The sequence below is a fragment of the Perca fluviatilis genome, chromosome 16, assembly GCF_010015445.1.
Source record: "Perca fluviatilis chromosome 16, GENO_Pfluv_1.0, whole genome shotgun sequence".
Taxonomy (NCBI): domain Eukaryota; kingdom Metazoa; phylum Chordata; class Actinopteri; order Perciformes; family Percidae; genus Perca; species Perca fluviatilis.
In genome coordinates, this window is record NC_053127.1 from 17,750,461 (window position 1) to 17,777,832 (window position 27,372).

Consider the following 27,372-nt stretch of genomic DNA (forward strand, 5'->3'; position numbering starts at 1 on the left):
AGCTGCTTTAAAATAACAACCTGAAACAACTGTCGTTGGTAATTTGTTTATTTCAGAGAGCATTGTCTGAACGTGTACAAAAGTGCATAATTTTCTTCATAGGCCGCATAAAAAACGCAGATTAAAAACACATGTTGAGCTACATGATAGAGACACAAGCTCAAATGCAAGATGAGATTAAATTACACTTTTTATCCAAATTACATCACAGACTACATTGTGATTTAGCACAATGCAGAAAACAAAGCACTTATATAAACCATAGTAGGACACACGTTTAAAAACTGTTAAAATACACAAACAAAATAACTCAAATATTTAATATTGAATTCGTAAAATGAGACTAAATAGATAAAGCACTCAGCTTTTTCTGCTTTTTGTCAGCATAATTTAAAAAGACTAGCAAACGTGACAATTTCCCAACAGTGTTAAGAGAGGTACTCCAAAAAATAAAAACACAGTAATCAATTCTCCTCAGATGCCATTTAAATGCATTATCACATATTCTCATCATATTACCTCACATTTAGTTTAATTGCTTACCTCAACAGCAAATGTAAAGGCCACATCTAAGCCACATGATAATGTAACAAATGAATCCTTGTAGTCATGAAAAAATATGCACGTTAACCAAAAGTTTACACTAATCCCAATCAGTGTTCTGTGTGTATCTATAAAACATTGCCTTTACTGTTGTGCATGGAGTGGAAGAATCTCACGAGTGTTAACAGATGTGTTGATACTGCTGAGGCCTGAGCACAGTTAAAACGAACACGGACTGCTTTTCAGGGATCAGATAATGACCAGTCAAAACACAACACTACAAAAAAAAATCCACTTAGTCCCTTTTGTTCACAGTTCCCCCCAAAATAGCAGCCGTTTCTTTGTCTGTACAGATTATGCAAGTGTTTGCACTTTGATGTAAAAGCTAAAAACAGTGAATTAACACATTACACAAACAAAACCAACACTATCCAGTCTAACTGGATAAAAGTATGGCCTTGGCCTTGAATTGAGAGAAAAACACAACAACATTGTGTCAGCATGCAGACAGGTCTGAAGGAGCTGCCCTGAGGGTGTCCTTGGTATCAGTCTTCACCCAGAGGATTCATGGTGATACTTGCAAAGGAACACAAATGATGTTCGACAACAATAAACAAAAACTGTATTATAGTACAACTTGGCCTCAGAATTTCAGAAGACATATTGATCATTTATTTCAGTGGTTCTCAGCCTGGTAGTTGGGATCCTAAGAGAGTCACAAGGTGATTCATAGGGGAAGAAATTTCTGTTTAAAGAAATGCATCCCAATACGGACTTGTGCCGTTTCTTGTGAAATGGTGAACATTTAAAATTGTTTTGAAGTCAAATCGCTGAATTATCCAGAAAACAACATAAGGACACAAATCTTACCACTCTGCACAGCAGCCTGCAACAGAGGCATCGCCTTGTTTTTAGGAATCACGACCCAAACATGCTGAGAACCAATACTCTTTTTGAAAGAGACCCTTATCTAGGATAATGAAAATTGTAACATGCGGAATGTGTTGAAGCTTTAGCTTCTATGGCAGGTGAGACATCTGGGATCATGCAATAGCACCACTGTTGTGTTTATGAGGTCACTTCCTGTCTTTTGGTCTCTCACTTCCTCCTTCGGCCACAGTATTTACCCTGACAGCCAGCGCCTAAGTAGCAGAACAGAGAAAATTATTCTTCACTTGGCATATAATATACATACTGTTTAGGTAAAAACAACACTGAAAAACATGTAGTCTCACATACTAACAAGCATTACAGTCAGAAGTGCATCCCAGTGTCTCAGTTAGAAAGGGGCAGTTTTTCATTTACTACACAGCCACATAGTTCCTGTAATTGTGGGTGTTAACTATGTGGCAATTCTTAAACATGCCAAATTCTCTGAAAACCTGAACCAGACTTTTTTTTAAGAGAAAAGGGTGTAAATTCTACTAGAAGTTGCTCCAAAAAGCTTTGTTTGTCAATATGTATAGGGATGATAAGTGTCAGAGGAAACAACCACAACGTATGAAACGTTTTCTTCACGTAACATTTCTTTAAACTAAAAAGAAGACTTAGTCAGTGCTCAGTTACACTTAAAGTCTAAGAACTCAGGATGATGTGTCCTGGAATGAGTTTGAATGATAACAAGACATTTTTAGTTCACTCACAAAAATTCCAGTACAATGTTTTGTGTATCTGTATAGATCTAGTCTATATCCTTGACGCTCCACTTCTGCCGGATGCATGTATTTTCCATTTTCTTCTGCTTTCTTTGTGTTGGAATTTTAAATTCGGTGGATTTATGAGGAGTATTGTTAACTGCTCATCAGATCCCTGCAGGGTAAATTGAGACAGCTAGCTAGACTATTTGTCCAGTCTTTTCTCTCGCACAACTATTTTGCAGCGGCTCTGTATGGAGTTTAGCGCCCATGACGATTCGGATTGGTTTAAAGAAATGCCACTAAACCTTCCCCGAATGCTTTGGGGTGTAGCCAGACCCTCCATCAGCACGCTTTGGAGGAAGGTCTGGCATAGCAAGACGAGTATAGATCCAATTGTTAAACATTACAATGTGTATGATTTTTACCTCTGTAGCCTCCAGCTCCCAGAAAGGCCTGCATGGCTGCATATTTGGCTGCCTTCTGTGCCTTGGCTAAAGGATATAAAAGTAAAGTTATTCTGCAGACATATACAGGCTCTCTACAATTATATCTAGCACTACAGATTATATTATAATTAATATTTCAAAAACTGTTTTCAAAATGAACATCCTTTTTTATTTTATTTTGTTAACAATAAAAGTACAAGACATCAGAAATGCAGATGTTACATTTTCTCTAATTTGTGTTAAAAAAACCTCCAAACTGACATCAAAAAGATACTTTAAGAAACAAGGAAAGAATGTGTGATTGTCTTAATCTAGATCATTATGTGTCAGTGTGTATATCTATGTGTTAGTGCTGGACATATGTGTGTTAAGAGACTGAAGCTAATTAGAGCATGCTTATCCCAGAGGATACAGCGAGTTTTCTTACATTTTTGCCCGGCCCCTGTGTATCCTAGAGAACAATAACAGGAAAGACAGAGTCGTAATGAACAATTGATAATCTTTACAATGGTCTCATTTGTTATCTCAGCAATGACTTAAATGAAAATATGCCAAAACAAATATTCACTATGCAAGGCCGGACATGACGATAAAAGCATTTTCTGTTGTTACTTTGTGGTATGTTCTGGGTATCTACTAGGTTTTACAATATTTACTGCTTGTGGTTTTAAATCTTTACAAAGAAGATGCTGAGTGACAAAATGAGAGCAAGTTTAAGTGTGACAAAGAGCTTCTGTCCTACCTGGATAGCTTCCACCAGCCACCCCACCATAGCCAGGGCCAACACCCCCTGCTGGAACAGTGGACACATTACAGTCTGCATCACTTACACAATGCACTGGTCTCCCAGGAGGCAGGCAAGGTATTCACTGTGTAGTGGTTTCATTGAATGCATTTGTTATATTATTTTTCTATATTGTATCAGTGCTTCACTTAAAACCAACCTGGTAAGCCGCCTGCACCTCCTCCTACTCCCTGACCTGTTCCTGCAGGACCTCCTGCCCCTCCTGTTCCTCCTGCTGCACTACCTGGAAAGGCAAGTGAGTAGAGAGAAATCTTTACGAGTTTAGTTTTTTGTTTGACAGACTTGTATCACACTTTGAAACCTTTTACAAAGACAACACCAGGCACATTAGAGAAGAGGGTATACTTAAATTGTCCACCTTTAAAAAATTAGTAAAAGCATGGTTATTACAGCAGCAGCAGTGTGATCATGCCATATGAAATACATAGCTGTGTGTTTGTGAGGTATGCATCTGTGTGAGTCCGAGTTAATGTGTTTATTTACTACACTTATTTTTATTGCTGTTAACTGTTTTTTTTTTTTTTTTTTGGACATTTTATTGTAGTCATTGTAAAAATTTGATTTCTTCTATTATTTGAACTGTTAAAAGCCCTCCTTGGGACAGGTGTTGCGAATTAGCCTTGGCTACAAACACTGTGATACAGGCATCGGATTGTTATTTATGTAATAATCTAGTTTTTTTTTGTATCTGTCCCTATTTAAATAAACTACAAATAAATAAATGAAACAAACATCAGTTTTATCATGCGGATGAGACTTACATTTGAAGATAAGATTTGTTCATACAATACAATATGGAAATGTCATAATTGTTTTATTTTTTTGTTCAGTATGGTAAATATTAGGGCTTGGACGATATGCTTTTGTCCCATATCCCGTATAAACAGAAAATATTGAGGTGAATCATTGGTAAAAATAAATAAAAAAATCAATTTTAAAAATCATTGCAAATAAAATCATGATGTATATGATTTTCGATCCCTAATATTCAGTGACAATAAGAACATGCATCAGTAATTATCAGAAATTTTAATTTAAATTTTTTTTTTCATCAATGGAGAATTTTACCTGGTCCATAGCCAGTTCCACCCAACGACGAGCCGTAACCCGATTTAGGAGGCTTCCTATTCCCAAGTGCTTGGCCACCAGGTCCATATCCACCCACACCACCAGGTCTAAACCCCCCTGGCCCAGTTCCAGCACCTCCTGGACCAAAGCCGCCAGTTCCAGCACCTCCTGGGCCAAAGCTGCCAGTTCCAGCACCTCCTGGACCAAAGCCGCCAGTTCCAGCACCTCCTGGGCCAAAGCTGCCAGTTCCAGCACCTCCTGGACCAAAGCTGCCAGTTCCAGCACCTCCTGGGCCAAAGCTGCCAGTTCCAGCACCTCCTGGGCCAAAGCTGCCAGTTCCAGCACCTCCTGGGCCAAAGCCGCCAGTTCCAGCACCTCCTGGACCAAAGCCGCCAGTTCCAGCACCTCCTGGGCCAAAGCTGCCAGTTCCAGCACCTCCTGGGCCAAAGCCGCCAGGTCCAGCACCTCCTGGACCAAAGCTGCCAGTTCCAGCACCTCCTGGACCAAAGCCGCCAGTTCCAGCACCTCCTGGGCCAAAGCCACCAGTTCCAGCTCCAACTCCACCAGGACCAGCTCTTGTACCTCCACCTAATCGTCCTGCTGGGAAACATCTAAAAACATTAGCACAACTATATAAGTATAAAAATATATTTACCATCCCCAATCCTAACCTGAACCTCACCTGATCCATTCCCAGCTCCTCCATAACCTGGAAAAAAGGGTTAGAACGGTCAAACTTATGAAACAATAACATCAAATAGGTGTCTCCATCATTGCAATGAATATTTGTATATCACCTGCCTTATAGTTTAACTTGATCATTACTTACCATATTTAGCAGGTTTTCTTTTTCCTAATCTTTGGCCCCCTGGTCCGAAGCCACCCGTTCCTGTTCCAGCACCACCTGGTCCGAAGCCACCCGTTCCTGTTCCAGCACCACCTGGTCCGAAGACACCCGTTCCTGTTCCAGCACCACCTGGTCCGAAGCCACCAGTTCCAGTGCCAGCACCACCTGGTCCGAAGACACCCGTTCCTGTTCCAGCACCACCCGGTCCGAAGCCACCCGTTCCTGTGCCAGCACCACCTGGTCCGAAGCCACCCGTTCCAGTGCCAGCACCACCTGGTCCGAAGACACCCGTTCCTGTTCCAGCACCACCTGGTCCAAAGCCACCCGTTCCTGTGCCAGCACCACCTGGTCCGAAGCCACCCGTTCCTGTGCCGAAGCCACCCGTTCCTATTCCAGCACCACCTGGTCCGAAACCACCCGTTCCAGTGCCAGCACCACCTGGTCCGAAACCACCTGTTCCTGTGCCAGCACCACCTGGTCCGAAAAGATGACGATATGTAACGATATTTTTACCTTGTATCAATAATATTGTATTGTTGAGGATTTAATCCAAATATCGATCCAGATTGATGTATCATTAAACCCCTATTATTTGTACATTTTAAAGGTGTTAAAGTCTTAGAATAAAGACGTTTCTCACCTTGCCCATAGCCTGCTCCACCCAGTGAGGATGATCCATAGCCTGTCAGAAGGAGTTAACAGCCTTAATCCATTTTAAAACATAATACATTATTAAATGGTGTTAGTGTTATAATACATGGTAATTATACCTGACTTGGGTGGCTTTCTTGTCCCCAGTCTTTGACCTCCAGCAGTATAAAGACCAGGAATAACCCCTGCTCCACCAGGTCTATGGCTGCCTGGTCCTGTACCAACACCACCTGGTCCAAAGCCACCTGAGCCGGTTCCGACACCACCCAGTCCTGTCCCGGCAGTGCTCGGCCCATATCCACCTGGTCCAGTGCCACCAGGTCCGTAACCACCAGCCCCATAACCTCCCGGTCCTGCACCATAACCTCCTGGACCAGTACCATAGCCACCAGGACCAGCTCCATAACTGCCAGGCCCAACCCCACCCTGGCCTCCTGCTCCAAGAGCCCCATATACTGATAGAAAGATAAAAACATCACATTTTTCATTAAGCTTCTTTCATTGATCAAGTCCTTTTATAAAGAGAGGAGAAAACATTTTATAAAACCTTTGCTGGATTTTCCTGCTCCCTGTCCTACTCCAGCTCCAGTCGGGTAACGTATGCCTGAGAGAGATAAAAAGAGATATTTCAGACTGTATTTCAGGTATGTTTCAGTCATTTGCTGTAAATCAGATGGTAAGGATAGTAGTTAGCATACCTCCACCTGGTAAAACTCCAGCACCACCAGCACCATAGCCTACAGTATGATGGATAATGTATAAACATTGTAATATAGGCATTTAGGTTTGGGATGAATACACAGACATTTAAGAGAAGAAAACATTGTAGCGGCTCACTTTTTCCAGGTTTAAGGACTCCTGTTCCTACTCCACCAGACCCACCAGCCCCAGGTACCAAGCTTGCTCCTCCAGGACCTCCTCCAACTCCTCCTGGACCTCCTCCTGCCACACCACCAACTCCACCAGGTCCACCACTTACACCTCCTGCTACAGTCCCATCAGGTCTGTATTCTACATTTAAAAAATAAACAAATTTAATAGATTTTTGCTTCAGCATTAATATTTAGTTTTAGTTGTCACTATCTAGCCAGTCCTAGTGGATAGATTGGACGTTTGATACACAGTGGTCTATTTTGGATGGCATTAGATGTAATACAGTCATAATGGAGTGTATATTCAGATGGCAAAAATGGCACCTTTGGGTGGTTTTGGTGTTCCTCCAACTCTACCAGCTGTACCTCCTGGTCCAACTCCAGTTCCAGTAGCAGTACTGTCTCCTCTCCCCTCTCCTGTTACGCCACCTGAAACTCCTCCTGCTGCTCCTGCACTGGTAGGACTCCCTCCTACTCTTCCACCTGTGCCTCCTGTACCACCTCTCTCTCCATCAGGACCTCCCTCTCCATCTCCTTCACCTGGCGTGTCACCTCTGGGGACACCTGCAGACAGAGCACAGAAGGACACCATACCTGTATTTCAGCATATAATTACAACTGAAACCAAGAGCAAAGTCAGTAATCTCAGCCACATCTAAACCACCATTACAGAGAAGAAGCCTGGCGAGTATTCTTTATTCTTTATTTTGATCCCACGAAGTCCACACAAAAACAATAACCGGCCTGGTGAATGTATGATGGATTTTGATAGGTGGCTGTTTGGCTTATGATTACCCCTCGTTGGAGGTCATAAAGTAGTTGCTTTGTCTTGTACCTTTGGTAAAAGGCTATTTGGTAATAAGAAATTTATACTGAAACTGTTGTTTTTATTTACCTGGGGGTCTGAGAGGTTTGGCTCCAGGCAGTGTCCCTATTGAGATATCACCACCAGAACCTGCTAAATTATACAGGGAAATTCAAGAAACGTCAGAGAATATATTCCTTGATTTCAGCTACAAGATCTCTGCCGACAAGATGTAGAAACAGAAGAAGCAATTAAAAATCTCAGAAGCACAAGCAGGACTCATATTTGGCAGGCGTGAGCTGTGCATTGTATGTCTTGTGGGAAATCTCACCTCCAGAAGGAAGTCCTGTACCACCTGAATTTTAGAAAAACAAGAGAGATACCAGAGTGACAATCTCTAAGTCATTTACACAACAGGAAGTGCCGGCATCACTAACATCTCATATAGAAGTATGTGAGCCACACAGGCTTGAAAACAATACCGAACAATACCGAATACTTAACCGAACAGTTAATGGAGATTTACGTACCACTTGGTTGTACAGTCCTGCCCCCAACTGTAATGACAGAAATATAGATTATCTTGGGCACCTATTAATCCAAAACATTTTTGCAATAAATTCTCAAAAGGTAAAAATGTTAGTAGCCAGCTTCAGCCATTAGCTAGCGTCAGTCTGCCATTTTTCTACCAAATTCTGTGGTGCCAGTTTTGTGATAGGAAGTACGAGAAAAACACTCAATCTCGGGTACAGGTAAACCAGTGATAGCTGTGAAAGCATTCAAGTGGAGACATACTGTGATCTGCTTCAAAATCTAAAGCATTTGTGATAGCGTGATATGCCACTGATATTAGGCAGATTTTATGTTAACATTACGCTGATGCTATTTCAAAATCCAGAGTCCCTTACTGTATAATAAGCTCCATTAACCTCTCACAAGTAACATCTCAGTGTTCGGTATACTTTATGCCAACTTACCAGGGGCGGCTCCTGTGGGACCTGTAGGATATGAAAACAAAATGTTCAGTCGTGTTAATTTCTAATATAAGTAGATGTTACATGCAGTATTGGGCCAATTAGTGTGGATGTTATAGCCTTTCAATTTTGACTTGTAACTGTACAGAACATTTAATGTTTTTAATAACACTAAATATGTTTGTCCCTTCAAGTTTGAGCAAAATTGCACCAGTGGTTTCTGAGTTAACTGAGTTGAAACCTTAAAGGGTCTGTGACCATACAGTCCAAATTCTTTGTAACATTATTACAAATATGTTTATGGGACCCCTTTTAAGTTTTCTAATATTTAAATTATATGTACCCAAGTTAGAAATGTAAAACAGTTCCACCGTATAAAAGTATCTAGCAATGATCCAAAATGCACTGCATCTGTGTAGGCAGCGTTTTTTAAATTTTAAAATATTCCTGGATCCTGGAAGAAAAAGTGTTTTCTCGTATGTATGTACACCTCAAAGTTAAGGAGTTACTGTATGAGTGAAAACTTAAAGCGCTTTATAAATGGCCACATGATGGCCCTGTCCATGACAAAATCTAACCCCACTGGATTTAATTGAAATCCACATCATGGTTTTTGGGATGTCCGGCTGACTAACAGATGCGCTCTGACAGAAATGGATGCAGAACTTGCAATGCTTGTAGACAAACATGCAGAAGCAATGAAATAAACACTGACCTGGAACTTCTGTCCCATTGAGTCCTGTTTAATAAAAATGATTAAAGAAGAACATAAAAGTTGGAAGACAACCCAGCTAAGACAACAACCAGAAGACTAACAGAGATTTAAGAAAGCAAAGTTTCTTCCAACATAACCCAATTTCATTTATACTACTTAATGAATTAGTAGTAGAACAACTTAACACCTTAACTTATATTAATATGTGTTTTGAATTTGTAGTTTAAATGACTAAAATACCTGGTTTTGCTCCAATGATGGGGATTCCTGTTCCACCCAAGCTATCTCTGTCACCTGCTTCACCCACTGGTCTGCCAGCTACACCAGTACCTCCTGTTTTAAAACACACACAGGTGGACACCTTTTTTAACAGGATGTACGGTGCAATATTGAAATAATATGTGTAAATAAATAAGAACAATGAGTTTTATATTTACTATAGTATGGTGTTTTGTTACATAATTTTCACAGGTGTTTGCCTTGGAGTCTAAGGGCCATCTTTTATAACCATCAGATTATTACATCCTTGGACCTGAATTTTCGTGTTTGTGTGTTTGTGTTTCGCTTGTTGTCTATATCCACAAATTCTGTGCCTGATTTCAAGGTGAAAAAAGACAGTTTCTCCAGCAAGTTTAAACACACCTTCTCCTCCAGAACTTCCAGACCCCTCTATCACACTGCCAGCACCAGCATCACCTGGAATAAGGACTGAGATTTGAAAATAGACAAAGAAAATGGCTAAATCATTTTTAGATAAGCCAGTTTTCTCTTTTTTATTCCTTTAATTTGGAAGGTCACCTCCATCACTGTCTTTTCCATCCTTGTTAGGCATATTTTATATTAAAAACGTACTAACGTACTGGAAACCCTATGAGTAAATGTATTGTGGTAATATGTGACTAAAATGTGTTTTTGTGCTGCTTTGTGCAAACACTGTCCAGGTACCTTCTGATGCTGGGGCTGGTGTGCCTCCTGTGGCTCCAAGTCCTCCTCCTGATCAAGCAGACATATACATTATCTGATTAATTATTAATAATTCATTGCAACCAAAATGTGTATTCTTAATCCAACAGAAGCTTACCACTGGGCCCAATTGTTCCTGCACTGCTGCTTGTGCTGGTGCCATTTACTGAAACACCAGTGCCGGTCTCTGTACGAGGCCCCGCAGTGCCGGTCCCTGTACCAGATCCCGCAGTGCCGGTCCCTGCTCCTGCCCCAGGAACAACTCCACCAGGTTGCCCTACAGGTTAGGAAAGAGATAATCTGATGAATTCAAAAGAGGTGCTGATGAACAGCTATATTCCTCAGTTCAAACACTTATATAAAATACAAATAATGTTCTACTTGACACAGAGTATTGTCAAAGTACACCTTACCATACTTAGCAGCTTTAGATCCAGCTGTGCCATAGCCTGAGGATCACAACAAATGACATGTATTGACTGCTATATAAAACTTTTATAAAACAGTGTTTTAAAAAGAGATTTGTACAGATAAAATAAGCAATTAAAGGTGGCATTAGAATTACTGACTAGACCTAGTCATAAAATCACTTTTCCTGACAATTCTGAATTTCACATTCCAAATAAAAAAAACTGCTTTTTGGAATTAAAGCTAAAATATGTAACCTTGCACAAACATTGTCACCCTTCAACTGCAGCCAAGATGGTGTGATCAACTAACGTAACAATTGCAATTAACAGACATTTCTAGGCAACCAAAGTGTTCCAATTAACTTTGATGAAGTGAAAACACACAGTGAGAGGGTCAAAGTTTAAGACGAAAACATGTCCAACACCCAAAAATGTACACAGGGCCATGGTTAGCATGATTGACAGGTCGCCTCTAAAGCATCCATTGCTATATCATCAATTTTAAAATAAATGGGACCATAATTTACAAAATGAACACCCTGCTGTATTGAAGAAGACTTGAAACTAGCGATTAATGCCTTAGGAAAATGTTTATTGAGGTGATAAATCAAGTGAGGTTCACTTTCCCAAAGACTATAGAAACAGACTTTTTTTTTTAAGCCAATGAAGTTGCCCCCTGCTGGAAATTAGATAGAATGCAGGTTGAAGGCACTTTCGCATTGGCTTCACTTTTCCTGTAGAGAAATTGCTGATTGAGGAGGACACATAAGACCCAACAAGCTGATCAGTGTTTCTTAATAGCAGGCCGTGGACTAATGTCACAACCAAGTAAATATGACAGTTTTATTATTTGACCATACTTCATCATAATGATGGGATATGAGATGTTAACTTTGAAACCACCCTGTCCTCCCACCTATCTACTCATAGTGTATTTCCAGCACCTTCAGTCTTAAACTACTGTAATAAAACACTAATATCTAAGTATTATTGTCATTCCAATATTATAATATATTACTATTTAACTTGTTTCAGTTATAGGCCATGAGTAGTGCAAGGCACCTGTTGCTGCAATTCCCACTAACCACCAATAGAGGTCAATAAAGGAATTGTTAAAACTTAAACGTGATTCAGATCTTTTTTTATTTTTTTCATTTAGAACACTACGTTACTACACAGACACTCTACTCAAAACCAACCTAGACCTCCAGTGCTAGTCCCAAAGCCTCCTTGTACCTAACCTATAAAAGCTACCTGCAAAAAGAAGCTCCGTCAAGAGTGTATCATTGGAAAAAACAATTCCGGCAAACAGGTAGAAGAAGAATTTGTAACTCACCACCTCCTCCTGCTCCACCTCCAAGTACCCCACCAGCACCCATTCCACCTTGACCTACACCAGGATCATTGAAAAAATAATTGAGCTTTTACTGAAATTTTTGATGAAACCTCCATTGTCGTGTTTTTAAGAAACAAAAAAGGGAAATTTTGATACCGTATTTAGCAGGTTTTGATCCAGCTCCATATCCTGTAAAAAAGAAGGCAAGTTAGGACTTTGCTTAATTTGAGTTAGGCAAGATTTATCTTGGATACAATTAAAATTGCCCCTGAACCTGTTCCATATCCAGCCCCTGGTCCTGCACCATAGCCTCCACCTGGTCCATATCCACCAGGTCCATATCCTGTTCCTCCCAATGTTCCTCCACTGGGAAGCCCTAGGGAGGAGGAGGTTTGGTAGCTCTTATAGAGACGTTCTATATATATTCAGTCTTAAAATGTTTTTGGGGAAAAAAACCTACTCTAAGTTTTTTTCTTGAATGAAAGTATAAAAGTTTTTTTAATGGTATCATCTCTCATAACAGATTTTTATGTGTTTGATTTCAACTTTCTAGACAATTAAACTGCCATAGAAGTGTCTTGTAATAAAACAAGTGTCTTGTAATAAAATTAGATTAAAATCATTGCATTGACCTAATCTATCAAATTCTTTTGGTATTGGCCACTGCATACTGCAATTTTTCGTATAATTACTGACCATATGATGTTATTACTCCAAAAGTAATGTAGAAATCACTCTATGTTTGAGAGACTTAGATCCCAAGAGAATCAAAGGACGTGCACACCAAAAAAGGAGTTCATAAAGATGTGTGGGTTCAGAAATATTTTGATGTGCACACATTCAGCACTGTTCTGTCAGTCCTGTAATTGTGACAAGGCTCAAATGCTGTTATAGCTGCAGTATGCTGGTGTTAAAACTCCACTAATCAATATTTTATATTAACTACATTAACACTACATGAATCAAAGATAGGCAACTACGAAAGGAACAGCAAAAGGCAAGTGCAGAATGTAACTAATTAGTTTCTGTAACTGAGTAGTTACATTTGTGTCATTTGTTTAATAATCTTTGTGTTTCTTCATACCTCCAGCACTGCCTGGTCCAAAGCCACTCGGCCCACCTCCCGTTCCAACACCAGAACCAGGTATTCCGCCAGTCCCCTGTCCTGCTCCAGGTCCACCACCAGTTGTTAGTCCAACACCTCTCCCGGGAACCCCTCCTCCTACTCCGAGCCCAGAAGTAGGCCCAGCTCCACCACCAAGTCCTCCTGCACCCAGGGTACCTCCAGGCAGACCTGCAGAGAGCAGCATTGTATTAGCTATTATAGACTAACCTGATAGCACTTTACACTCTGTTGACAAACAACAGGCTGTTTTCATGGCATACTTTTTGATATGTTATAGCTGGAAGGAGTAGGTATAATTAATAACATTGATAATTGCTGCATTTTGTTAATATAAAGCCAATTGGATATTATTACAGTATGTAGCAATGTATTTAATTATATTTTTGTCTGTTGATATACATTACTTTAAATACGGTTGTTTCTTACCATATTTGCGGGCTTTGGCACCAGCATAACCTACAAAATGCAGACACATCAAGATATTTTAATAGTTTTATATTAGCCAGGGGATCTATCTCAATTCATACAAGCCTCCATGTTTTATCTTTCATCTGAATCTTTCATCCTACCTCCAGGTCCATAGCCTGTACCAGCACCACCGGGTCCATAGCCAGCACCACCAGGCCCAACTCCTCCACCTGGTCCATAGCCAGTACCAGCACCCCCGGGTCCATAGCCAGCACCACCAGGCCCAACTCCTCCACCTGGTCCATAGCCTGTACCAGCACCACCAGGCCCAACTCCTCCACCTGGTCCATAGCCTGTACCAGCACCACCAGGTCCATAGCCAGTACCAGCACCCCGGGTCCATAGCCAGCACCACCAGGCCCAACTCCTCCACCTGGTCCATAGCCTGTACCAGCACCACCAGGTCCATAGCCAGTACCAGCACCACCGGGTCCATAGCCAGTACCAGCACTACCAGGCCCAACTCCTCCACCTGGTCCATAGCTTGTACCAGCACCACCAGGTCCATAGCCAGTACCAGCACCTCCAGGTCTAACACCTCCAGGTCCGTAGCCTGTACCAGAACCACCAGGTCCATAGCCAGTACCAGCACCTCCAGGTCCATAGCCTGTACCAGCACCACCCGGCCTGAATCCTCCAGTGCTTGTCCCTGGACCTCCAAGTGCTCCACTTAACATGCCTGTGAGCAGAACAGTCATGTTTTATTTGTACTGATATTCTTTGTTAAATGCAATATAATAATAATAGTTATAAAAGTATATAAAAAAATAAAAGTATAAAGTTGCATACAAATATATTAAATTATATAACTATTCTTACCATATTTACGAGCTTTGGCACTGGCATCATACCCTGAAACACAAATATAGTAATTAGGGCCCGAGCACGAAGGTGAAAGTGCTGAAAGTGCGAGGAACCTATTGTTTTTGTAAGGATTGTTATTTTTCTGCTGCGCTCGAAAACTCACCAAAATAGTCACACATGTCAGACCTGCGTTATTATGGAACCCACGCAACTTCGAGACAAGGCCCACCTTTCAACAGCATTTACACGCTACAACTGGCCAGGCGTCCATGCTTACGCAAGGTAACATAACCCGATTTGTTTAGGTCCTATCCCCTGACCAATTGGTTATCATAACCTTAACCACTCAAGGTCAATGCCTAACCCCAACCAATCTGGCTACTTCGTTGGGCGGGACTTGCTTAGAAGTTACGTGGGATCCAGACCTGGCAAAAATTTCAAAGTTCTGTAGTGATTGAGCTTGGGTGTGGCCAGCAGGCTCCATAGCACCCCCTAACGCATGCCATGGTTTGGATAAAGTTCTTTGTTCTTCACGAAATTTGATAGGTCTATTGAAAGTCCAGATCTGGAGACATCACATGCCCATATTGAGTTATGATCATTGCGCCACCTGCTGGCAACAGGAAGTCAGCCTTATGTGACAAACATCATCCGATTTACATGAATGAAATTTTAATGATGTGGTCTACACATGATATATAGCAACAACGTATAATTAGTGTGTTCACTAGCGCCACGTAGTGGACAGAGGAAGTGTTACAGGCAACCGGCTATCCGCCTGAACCCCCGACGTGCTGGGAGGGGTGAGGCCCCGTTCATTGATGCTTGCAACTTCAATTATCTATTTGTCTTTGCAATACATTCTGTCGAATTACTGCATACTGTATCTTAAGGGATTACTGCTTATAGTGTTAAGCTATAACTATTGCATAATTATAGGCTACGTTTTCCAAAAACACCAAATCTACTGATTCATAATTACCCCCGGGTCCGGTTCCGGCTCCTCCTAATCCAGTTCCAGTTGGACCTGGACCGTACCCAGTTCTACCTGACCCATAACCAGCTCCTCCAGGGCCAGTGCCAGCACCACCAGGGCCAAAACCAAGACCACCTGACCCGGTGCTGGCACCACCTGGACCAAAACCAACCCCAGAGCCAGGTCCCACTCCCGTGCCGAGTCCAACTCCTGCTGCACCAGTGCCCACACCGCCTGGACCAAAACCATAGCCAACACCTGGCCCACCTGGCCCCCCTCCTGTGCCAAGACCAACTCCAGCTACTGGTCCTCCTCGTCCAAGGCCTCCAGCTGCACCAGTGCCTGCACCGCCCAGTAGACCTGGAGAGGTTAAAGACATTTTGAGTGTGTCTCAGCTATAGAGGTTGTTAAATACACACGCTACATAATTATCATGTTATTTTGCTATTTTGCAGAAATGGCTCACCATATTTGCGTGCTTTGGCTGAGCCAGCACCATAACCTATGGCACAAAGAAATGTCTAAGTAAAGTGTTACTAAAACACTAAATGACCTGTGCAAATGTAAAAGGTTATTCATTGTTGACATATTTGTTCAAAACATTTCAGGAATGGTAAATTACATTATATGAAAAATTATTTGATTGATACGTCCTGCACCTTGGTCTCCCTTAAAATACCTGAAAAAGGTGCACATCTCAAGATTTACCTAAACCAGGTATGCTGCTGGCTACTCCAGGCCCGCTGCCTGTTACACCTCCAAATCCAGGTACAGCTCCAGGTCCACTTCCTGTTCCAACTCCAAATCCAGGTACAGCACCAGGTCCACCTCCTGTTCCAACTCCACCTCCAAATCCAGGTACAGCGCCAGGTCCACCTCCTGTTCCAACTCCACCTCCTAATCCGGGTGTGACTCCTGCTCCTCCTCCTACTTGACCAAGTGCACCTCCCCCGGCTGCAGCTCCACCTGATTGAGAAAACAAACAAGTGAGCTTACAAAAAATGTCAATACAGAGTATTTAAAAATTACATAATGCTTATTTTTTTCAACACATTAAATAATTGTGTAACCATCACAACACAAGGTTGACACTTCAGCTTATGTGTCTTTACCGTATTTAGCTGCAGCTTTGGCTGGATTCTTTGATTTGCCTGCTCCTGTTATTGAAAGAATAAATTATTTTCTGTGTTTCTGCTTTAAAATGTATCATTGACATTGTGTAACTCTACATGCAGCTGCAAAGTTTACTGCATTGTTGGTTCCTATGTACCTGATTTTGGTGATACAAGAGGGTAACCACGAAAAACCCCAGGCAACTGCTGTCCACGACCATCTAAGGTGAGAAATACACTACAGAGATGCTCATCCTGTGAAATACTCAATTACAACCTAGGATAATATTTATTATTGTTAATTCATCTTTTAAAAAAAAGTTAAAAAGTTCAAGTAATCCATAGAAAATCTGCTTGTAAAATCTGCTTGTAATATGATGCAGTTTGTCAGTTTCGGACTTTATTACACTTACTGCCGGCTCCTCCTGTTCCAGCACCCCCCTGGCCGAGCACCCCGGCCCCTGCGAGGAATAAGGCAATAGTTTTTGTTTGCAGGCATGTGTGCCAAGATGTGTTGCACCAAGATTCATTGACATAGAGTGCATTAACACACCAGTCTGTGGCCCAAGTCCAGATCCTGTGGCCACTCCAGGGAGAACACCACGGCCTCCAAAACCTAGCCAGGGACGATGAGAAGAAAATCACACAACTGTTACAACTTCTTCTGCAAAAACACTGAATGATATAAATTATTATTGTATTTTTTAATATGTGTTATATGTTTCTTGTGTTGCGACATACCTTGGCCTGGTACGTATCCACCTTGATAGAGTCCAGGCACCCCAACGCCTGTGTCACAGCATATGTAAATGTAGAATGTTGCCCAAAGAAATCAGTGTTTCTGGTTGATCATAAACTATTAACTGAACTGATGTAGCACATCCTTGAGTAACAAAGGGAGTGTCTTCTTTTTTACCTGGAACTTGTTTTGATGCTTTACCACCGCTCTTTCCTCCAGGTCCTCCCCCAGTCGTGCCAGTCTGTGGCAGCATTGGAACTGAAACAGCAATGAAGTAAAAAGTCCCTTTAGTTGGCAAAATATAACTTTTAGACTGAAATAGCAAAACAGCACATTTTATTCACCTAGTAATAATTAAAATTATCTTTTTGAAAAAATGTAACTTAAAAGTTAACAGTAAACAATTTACAGGACACTGCTGTATACAGTATAGCAAAATGTAATTTATATTAAATACCTCCTCCTGGCACAGCAGCTCCACCAGGACCGACTCCTCCGGGTCCAACTCCTGCACCACCAGGTACAAATCCAGGCCCAAATCCCGCACCACCCGGCCCTACTCCCGCACCACCAGGCCCAAATCCCACACCACCAGGCCCTACTCCTGCTCCACCAGCCCCAAATCCCACACCACCAAGCCCAGATCCTGCTCCACCAGGCCCAACCCCTGCACCACCATGCCCAAATCCCGCACCACCAGGCCCAAATCCCGCACCACCCGGCCCTACTCCCGCACCACCAGGCCCAAATCCCGCACCACCAGGCCCTACTCCCGCACCACCAGGCCCAAATCCCGCACCACCCGGCCCTACTCCCGCACCACCAGGCCCAAATCCCGCACCACCCGGCCCTACTCCCGCACCACCAGGCCCAAATCCCGCACCACCAGGCCCTACTCCCGCACCACCAGGCCCAAATCCCACACCACCAGGCCCTACTCCCGCACCACCAGGCCCAAATCCCGCACCACCAGGCCCTACTCCCGCACCACCAGGCCCAAATCCCACACCACCAGGCCCTACTCCTGCTCCACCAGGCCCAAATCCCGCACCACCAGGCCCTACTCCTGCTCCACCAGGCCCAAATCCTGCACCACCAGGCCCTATTCCTGCTCCACCAGGTCCAAATCCTACTCCACCAGGCCCAGATCCTACTCCACCAGGCCCAAATCCTGCACCACCAGGCCCTATTCCTGCACCACCAGGTCCAAATCCCACACCACCAGGCCCATAACCTGTTCCTAAGGTAAAAACAAACAAAATTCTGTCATATTTCAGTGATTAAAACTGCGTAATGTTTATTAGTAAGCTGCAAATACCAGTTTTAGGAGGTTTGGGACCAGTTCCACCAGTTCCTGGGTATTGACCAGCACCTGGACCATAACCGCCTCCATAGCCACCTGGGTCAGGACAGTGGTTTGTTTAATGCAAAAATATTCTTCAAGTTAAGCAATATATAAAAATGTAAGGTGTGTGACCAGTTAAGGAGGAGAGAATAATTTTTCAGTCATATTACTGGGTGCTTCAACAGAGCAGCTCTGTGACATTTGTTTATTTGTGATTCTTTTGCCAGCAGGTTGTGTAGAAGATACACGAGTATAAGCAAGCTCTGTTTATTCATGTTGTTCAATAATTCTCATGGTTGTATGATTGCAAAAACACCTGGCGATGAACTCACTTTATTAATGCATTTATTTATCCGTGCACTTGTTAATAAGAAGAAATAGAAACAGACTAATTAATTTAAACCTATTATTGGGTGTCATGTAAAGATACAGATGTAGACAAATGGAAACCACTGACCTCCAGGTACGTAGCCTGTTCCAGCTCCCAGCCCTCCATCTCCCTGACCTCTGATGGTTCCAAGGCCTCCTGCTCCATGCACTCCTCCACCCAAACCTCCTGCCCCAAGGCCTAATTAGCAGATAAAAGAGAAACAGTACTTAGTACTTCCTATACTTGCTCTAGTGACTACAATACACTACATCATACATTAATGAATTCAGTGTGTCCCTGTGCGACTCCACCCTTTAGTAATGTTATACATGTATGATGGCTGCCTGAGAGAAACGTGACAAGGATTAACTTGTTCTCTGGAAAGGTTTTTAACATGAGTTTGAAGTGTGCATATTTGACTTTATAGCTAAAGTCAAATCTAGTGTTTGGCTGTATATGGGTCAGTAAAAGTTACCAGGCTGCAGAGAGGGAACAGAAGCCTGTGTGGGGAGATGACCACTGGGAGACCATGATGACTCTTACTTTCTTAAACAGTTGCCACATCAAATTATAAATTAAATTATCTCACTCCCTGTTAAAAGAGAGCTTGTACACATGATGCTTCATATTGAAATACAATATATTAAACTAGGTTAGTCTTACTTGGTGGCATTTGGCTGAATCAATCCATTTGTTTCTTTTTGTTTTCCTGAAGTGTCGTCTTAATTATAAGCAGCTCTAGGTGACTGTGTTCATGTAACAGTTTGCACAGTTTGGGCTTTAATTGGTTTTGTGGATTGTTGCTTGAAATTACAACACAGTGTTTAAAAATGCATCCCTCCCATTGCTTGTTCAGGTGAACTACAATGTTTGCGTCTTATTCTTTAGGGGGGAGCAGGGCAACACAAACACACTTTAGGGGCATTATTGTTTAGCATAGCTGAAAAAAATGTGTTCTGCTGAGACAGCCAGACTTTTGGTAAACTGGAAAATTTGACATATAAGTTTCCTGTGCTTACACTGACCCATTTTCTACCCACCGGCATAATGGGTGGAATTCAAAAGGTTCCACAAAACCAAGGCTTAACCTCTAAGGATCATTTGGATATTATCACCAACATTCCTCATCCTACACATGAAAAACAGAGAGGCCTGAAATTCCAAAGAAAATCAGTCTTTCTGACTGACGTGATGACTTCCACCCTTTATCAAGGACCTGCCATTCCTAATGCATTAGCCTTTATCACTGCGTGTGTGTGTTTGTGTGTGTGTGTGTGTGTATATGTGTGTGTGAGGGTAGGTGGCCCCTCAACAATGGCTTATAACCTTGAGGTAATGAGGAAATAATGGTACATGTATGCAATCCGTATCCTGCTGCATTGAATTGAACAATATTTACAGTACAGGGGCAGACCACTGATCCATGTGTGCAGAGCAGACAACTTCCTCTTATTGTGAATGTTACACAATGCAAGTAAACACATAGTAGCAGGCAATCTAGTTTGTTGGTTATAAGCTTACTAGTTTTTTAAACAAGATTTTATAAATGCAGTATCTTCAAAGGTTGTTGAGCTCATGACTCTTCTTACCAGCATTTATCTGGTGGGATTTGTCATTTCTCTCCTCGCTCTTAGTGATCAGACTAGTCTTTTATTGCCAGACCTATCTCCACAGCGCAATGATCATACTGGCTATGCACACTCTATCTTAACTGGTACAAGTGTGCAGCAATACTAGCAGTTATTTATTATCCCACTTTGACACTTTTACATAGCTATCCCATTGTAAATGATGTCCTCAATAACTGTTAGTGTGCTTAATGAGGGGGTGTTTTATTTTGTATTTCCACCAGCTCCTGTGCACAACAAAGCCAAAACCTTACTACTCAATCCTTAAAGTAATGTAAGATCTAACATCTATCATTAAAATATATTTAGGAGTCAAAAGACAAAACTCCATGCCTGTGCCTTGGCCACCCTGTCCAACACCACCAGGACCAACTCCTCCAGGCCCAGTCCCATAGCCTCCAGGACCGACACCACCTGGTCCAAAACCACCTGGCCCGACTCCGCCCTGTCCCAGTCCTCCTCCTACACCGCCAGCTCCCTGTCCTGCTCCAAACCCTCCAGACACTCCTCCACGACCTCCGTAGCCACCTCCTAGAGACAAATAAGATGCCAAGAAAAATCAGATATACTTTTGCAGAGGTTAGATAGGTCTGTAGGTTTGTTCCTATACACCTCATATAAATGATTGGACATTTCCTTTGCATATAGTTCATGACATTTGAGCTTTACTGTCTTTGAAAAGCCTCTTGTCCTAATTAAATACTAGAATTTTTTTCTTGGGGATCCTACAAAACACAATCTTAAATCAGTGCTCCAACAATAGACGGCCCTCAAAGTCTTACCTGTTTTTGGAGGCTTTCCACCTGTAAGAAGAATAACAATTAAATCAATAGTGGCACGATAGAAATCTTGCTAGACTTTGCTCTACAGATAATCAAGATGTCAACCAGTCATATTTGTCTTACCGGCCCCAAGACCTCCAGGTATGACTCCCAGTCCACCACTGCCTGGGCTGAAGGTGCTGGGCCTGAAACCTCCTGGTCCAACTCCTCCTGGTCCAACTCCTCCTGTTCCAACTCCTCCCGGTCCAACTCCTCCTGGTCCAACTCCTCCTGGTCCATGACCACCATAGCCTCCTGAGGAATACAGTAATTGGAACATTGTGAGTTGAAAACACACAAAACACTTGTAGATGAAGACAAACCAAATATTATTTTTCATGACTACAACTGCATCTGAAAGCTGATGCCTGTGGTGATATAAATCAGTGTTCTCTTGAACAGTTAAACATGTCAGTCCTCACTTTCCTAACTTCACACTGAAGTCGTAATCAGTGTTTCTAACAATTTAACAGAAAACACAAATGGCATCCACCTCCACCTGTTCCTGGTCCAAAGCCTCCTAGACCAGCACCTCCACCAGGCTGAAATCCAGTCCCAGCTCCTCCAGGTCCAAATCCAGTTCCAGTCCCACCTGGTCCAAATCCAGTTCCAGGTCCTGCACCAGCTCCTATGCCGGCTCCAGCGCCTCCTGCTGCTCCACCAGCAGGTATATATACACCTGATACACAGAACCAGTTCAGAGTCACAGCAGATGACAGTATGATTTTATAATGGATTTAAGTTATAACTATGTTTTCTGTTCAGGATTAGCTGTACACACTCAATAGTTTAATGATAAACCATGTTGTCATTGTTTAGATAACAGATGACAGAATTATGGAATTTATGAGTCATCATTCAGGTCTAATGAGGCATAATTTACTCCTCTTTGGCAGTACTTTTTTTTTTTTTTTTTAAACATATCTTTATTAAATTTCTTCGGGGCACATACAACATACAGGAATACAGCTACTGAGTAAAGAACAAAGCCCTCGTTTTAGCCCACCCGTAACCCCTTAAGATATCTTTGGCAGTACTTAATAAAACCCATTTAGTCAACAAGGATTACATTTAACAAATCAAAGATCAAAAGATCAAGATCAACAAAGATCAGATGCCACATAAACACAGAGAAAAAGTATGTGTGGGTGTGTTAGTGATGATCAACCCTGTGCTTAGAATTTCTTTTTAGCTGATAACAAACACCCCCTTCATCCAAAAGGCATGCATCTTTGGTCATAATTCTCACACTTTTCTGCACCTATGTTTCGTTCCACAAATCACGATAGCCAAAAATAGAAACCCAGAGAGCAAACAACTATAAAAGGAAAGGTTTTTTAAGATCCCACAGTCCAGATGTGAAAAGAAGAGGTCTGTAGGGAATCCTAAAGAATGTGAGTTACTGATCTCACAGTAATGCCATGTACAGCACATTAACAACACAGAGTAAATAACTTAAGTGCTCATTTAGCAGAACAGAAACCTCCTCACCCAAAAGCTTTTGTTGTTTTGGGAGGAATCTTTATTAAAATGAAACATTGGACAGGTAAAACTATACACTTATTTACCAGCAATGTGTCATTAAAAGAAAACAGCAGTTGGGCTAGGCAGTCAATTCAAATAAAATGCAATACATGATTTAAATATCATCTATCATCAAAATATCTTTATTTTTATAAATTATTATTATAATTTTTTTTTTAGTAGTGTAGTGATTGTCCAGGGTCCACTGTTTGTCTATGGTGACATTAATATCTCACAATTGAATTAGTAATGTATAATTTTATCACTCTGTCCATGATATCATACTGTAACTATTATTGATTTTAGCTGCTCTGGCGCTGTGGCTCCAGGGATGACAATGTCAGTCTGTCTATTGGACTAAAACATCTCAACTCTATTGGATGATTTGCCAGGAAATAATAAGTGATCCCAAGAGGACTGTACTGATTTTGGTGAATCCCTGATTTTTCTCTTAGCGCCATCAGCAGGTCAAAACTTCATCTATCTAGTGAAATATCTCAACATCTACTAGATGGATCGGCACTAATTTTGGTACATTCATGATTCCCAGGGGGGGATTGTGGCATGAATTACCATGGAATGTGGTGCATTTATTATTTTAGTTAACTTTAATGTTCCCCTGACTTTTTTATCTAGCGCCACCATCAGGTCAAAATCTAAATTTGTCCAATGATTTGGTTTATCTGTCAAACAGTTTGGTTTTCTTTACATTAAGCATTACAACCTCACAGAGCCGTTAGCGTGGCTGTAGATTTTGACCTACAGGTGCACTTTGTTGATTTCAAAATAAATTTAAAATGAGCAAGTGAATATGTTATGAAAACTAAAGAAATGTTATCCCACTCTATACTTCCTCCTGTCTAAGAAAGTCACTTTACATCTAAAATAAATCTTAATTATCTATAACACACAGTCTGTTGTTTCCAACAGTTTGACCAATTCAGTTCATCAATATTCTGTGCTGAGAAGTTTTCAGTTTACTTATGATTCAAGCTGACTGTTCAAAAAAAATAGAAACTTAAGTACAAATACTCATCCCCCCCCCCTTGCATCAGCCAACTCAAAGCTTAAACAGGCAAGACAGTGAGACAGGATGAGGTCTGGAGCACACAGTTATCGTGTAAGCTTTTAATAAGGTCCATTAAATGCAGGTGCAGCCCCTCATAAAACGTAGTAAAGGTGTAGCACCTTATTAAAATATTTAACTATAACCTTGTTATCCTGACCTCACACTTAAAGAGGAGGGAGAGCTGAGATGATAAATATATCTGAGCTTTGTGAAGTCAAAACAAGCAATGTTATTATACTGTGGTTTGTCCAAGATTGTCATTCTTATTTAAGAGGTTTAAAAACTATAGTGCTTTCAAAGTTCATCCAGACAAAAGACTAAAACTATGTAGCTATCTGTACATCTTTTTGTGTGTGGAAAGTTACGGCAACAAGGTTTTAAAGTCATTCAACGAAGCAAAAAAGATTTATTTATTACTAAGATAAAAGCACTCCACTCTGAGAGGAGTTGGCAGTATTCTTGAAAACTTTTTGATACAGATCTACACAAAGATAACGTATGTCCAACACAAGCTCAGTCAAGTATTCTTCACAATCAAATTCTTAATCTGACAGCAAGACTGGAGATGAGTTTAAACTTTGGTTCAGAGATTACAGATCCATTCACACAGGACAAGATGTAAACTGACTGCAGGAGTGATAATGATGATGTCAGTGATAAACACTTATTAAACAGCAAAACATATTGTCACTTATCTTCAGACCACACTGAAATAGGTTAAAGGGGAGACACTGCAGGTCAATAGGAAAAATAAAATTAACTAATAGATATTACCATGAAACGTACGCAGTTGATTACTTACATTAAGACAAATATCTTTTGTATTACAAGTTTTCTGTAATTTTATGTTTAAATATGGAAATGTAAGCAGTATCTTGTTAAATATGCGCTAATTTGCATACATTTCCAGAGCAGAACATTGGATAAAGCCAGGTTCAAAATTCTTCTTTTATTTTGTTGACATATTAAAGTCAAAGGGTTTTACAGAGGTGATTTTGGATATCTCCTTTTGTCACTGCATAAATAAGAATATGGTGTCAACAGCCATAAAAAAATCAATTTTCGCGACATTTTTAGGTATAAAATAAATTAGGCTATGAATGATATCTGAACAAACCCCTCTGTAAAAACCTTCAGAATATAGACAGGAGTGACACTGGAAAGTGTGGTGTATGTAAGTTCTACTGAAGTGGAGATTTCTGACTCAGAGTATGAGAAAAACCCTTTAAAGATATAAAATCCCACACATTTTGCAAGACATTACAGGTGATAGGGTAAAAGCAATAACTAACAGATATCAACATGAAACTTCCCCAGTTAATTACTTACTGTACATTAAGACATATTTTTGTATTAAAAGTTTTCTGAAATTGTATGTTAAAATATGCAAATGAGGCAGTATCTAATGCTAACTTTTGCTGAATTTAGGAGAACTTTGCAGGTGCAAATACACAATGTGTAGTAAAATAAACACCTAAATGTGTATTTTGGATGTTTTTGTTCCCAATAGTCTGAAAGAAGACATTAACTCTTTTGTAGCTGTTTGTAAATCTATGCAGTGTGCATTCTAGGAAAAAATCTGTCATCAATAATCTGCAGCAGCCACTTTCAACTAGAATGCTAGATAACAAAATCTCTTAAACCACAAATCTCATAGAAAATGCACAACTACCATTAAAGAAAACAGGATCTGAGTTCATGCATCCCCCTTCTGCAAACACTGCTACACAAAAGTTATATGACACCTGATTTAGAGGTGCTGCACTGCTGAGCGCCGCACAGATGCAGTAAAGGGAACCCACCTCCTTGCAGTGAGGGCTTCCACAGAGCCAGGAGAAAGACGCCATGTAGGTACGTAGCCACCATCCCTCTCGCCATCTCGCTCCCAAATGTCCCTCTCCTCTCCCAAGGTCCAGGTTTTTATCAGGGCTCAACAAGGCTTTAACAAAGAAGGAGGGAAAATGAGTAAGAGCAGAAAAAGGGGGACAGGATAAAAGCTAGGACACTGTGTAATTGGCTAAGAGTCACAGAGAGAAAGATATACAAGGAGAGAAGGGGAAAGGGAGAGAAAACACTCACCTCATTAAACCAAATGGTTTGTTCTAACTCCCCAATGACTGTTTGTGCTGCATTTGTTGTGTTCTATACTGCCAAAAAGTATGAAGGGTGGGTGGGGGTCTGAGAGAGAGAGAGAGAGAGAGAGAGAGAGAGAGAGAGAGAGAGAGAGAGAAACACAATAGTAAAATAGTCTGAATTGTAAAAAATTGGGGTTCCCTACTCTTCACTCCCTCCAGACACTTAAAAAAGAAACTGTACCAGAAGTTCCTTATGGATTTCATAACAGTGTCATGTTTGTCAAGTGAAGGAGAAACACTGACTGACTCATTACTGTAAGGCATAGATCAAGAATCTTTGGTGTCCATTTATGAAATGTAGCTTTAAAACATGTGTGCACTGCTTACATAAATGCTCCCAGGCACGGTTTAGTTTAAATAAAATTAATTTCTGTGTGATGCCAAACATTATTACCACTATTTTACAAAGCATCTTCCCTTAATGTGTATACAAAATAATAGCAGAGCGAAAAAGGTTACAAAATGTTATGTACTTCTACTGTATATTTGATAACGTTAGATAACGTTTTTATTCCAGACTCAAGGTCCATTCAAAAGACACAGACATGACATACAACATACCTTAAAAACAAATAAAAACATATACAAAGAAATAAAAGCCAGAAGAAACAACAATACTCCATTTCTATAAAAGACACTTATACCAGTGTTTCCATAGTGATGATTGGTATCGTATGGCACTAAACCTAGGATTTACTAATAGCATAACAATGCTATTTTGGGAGACGTTCAGGCGACAAATAAATTTGTAGATGAGACTCCTCAACAATGCCTGGAAGGTGCTGACCCCCGCATTACAGAACAGCTCACTTGCACTAGAGCACCTGGGTTTTTGAGCAGTATCCTCATACAGTCATTATAAGCAACCTTGAGCTTCTGCATGCTTGCCTTTTTGAACTTAGTCCATAAGGGAGCAGTATACAGAGGAGTACAATAAGCTTTAAACAGACTCATTTTGACGTCATCCGTGCACATGTGGAATTTTCTTACCAACATGTTAGCTTGGGCATATAATATGCGACGCTGCCTGAGTATATCCTCATCATCAGATAACTGATCTGTAATGTAGTGACCCAGATATTTAATTTTATTACAGACACTCATCACTTGTCCTGATAGATAAAAGTCTGGAAAACAAATGTCTTTGTCCATTTTTGTCCTACATATCAAGACAGCACTCTTT

The 27,372-nt window shown here is 41.1% G+C and overlaps 3 protein-coding genes across 3 annotated transcripts in view; 1 reads left to right on the top strand and 2 right to left on the bottom strand.

Annotated features, from left to right (window-relative positions):
• Positions 1 to 30: 30 nt before the first annotated feature.
• LOC120544329 (fibroin heavy chain-like) lies at positions 31 to 14,649 on the bottom strand. The gene is made up of 33 exons (XM_039777978.1): positions 14,634 to 14,649; positions 14,486 to 14,518; positions 14,157 to 14,335; positions 13,768 to 14,116; positions 13,625 to 13,654; positions 13,157 to 13,366; positions 12,347 to 12,448; positions 12,229 to 12,261; positions 12,073 to 12,126; positions 10,740 to 10,775; positions 10,445 to 10,603; positions 10,309 to 10,356; positions 10,006 to 10,071; positions 9,604 to 9,696; positions 9,364 to 9,387; positions 8,652 to 8,672; positions 8,205 to 8,231; positions 8,006 to 8,029; positions 7,765 to 7,827; positions 7,194 to 7,433; positions 6,835 to 7,008; positions 6,696 to 6,734; positions 6,545 to 6,601; positions 6,117 to 6,452; positions 5,987 to 6,028; positions 5,329 to 5,820; positions 5,182 to 5,208; positions 4,500 to 5,099; positions 3,571 to 3,654; positions 3,369 to 3,419; positions 3,054 to 3,077; positions 2,606 to 2,671; positions 31 to 1,685 (listed from the first exon to the last, which is right to left on the bottom strand). Exons 1-33 carry the CDS (start codon positions 14,647 to 14,649, stop codon positions 1,642 to 1,644), a joined length of 3,843 nt encoding a protein of 1,280 aa, XP_039633912.1. The 3' UTR covers positions 31 to 1,641.
• Positions 14,650 to 15,307: 658 nt separating this feature from the next.
• LOC120575678 (fibroin heavy chain-like) lies at positions 15,308 to 25,952 on the bottom strand. The gene is made up of 17 exons (XM_039826497.1): positions 25,857 to 25,952; positions 21,955 to 22,140; positions 21,546 to 21,716; positions 21,423 to 21,443; positions 20,974 to 21,171; positions 19,100 to 19,210; positions 18,616 to 18,696; positions 17,755 to 18,537; positions 17,475 to 17,555; positions 17,300 to 17,347; positions 17,112 to 17,174; positions 16,972 to 17,019; positions 16,717 to 16,779; positions 16,559 to 16,603; positions 16,155 to 16,412; positions 15,913 to 15,948; positions 15,308 to 15,806 (listed from the first exon to the last, which is right to left on the bottom strand). The coding sequence occupies exons 1-17, from the start codon at positions 25,930 to 25,932 to the stop codon at positions 15,382 to 15,384; spliced, it is 2,694 nt and encodes an 897-aa protein (XP_039682431.1). The 5' UTR covers positions 25,933 to 25,952; the 3' UTR covers positions 15,308 to 15,381.
• LOC120575688 (protein NipSnap homolog 2-like) overlaps positions 22,087 to 27,372 on the top strand; it is a 50,805-nt gene continuing 45,519 nt past the window's right edge. The window contains exon 1 of the mRNA XM_039826514.1: positions 22,087 to 22,128. Within this exon, the coding sequence (XP_039682448.1) occupies positions 22,092 to 22,128 (37 nt within the window). The 5' untranslated portion in view covers positions 22,087 to 22,091. The remainder of the gene's footprint in view (positions 22,129 to 27,372) is intronic.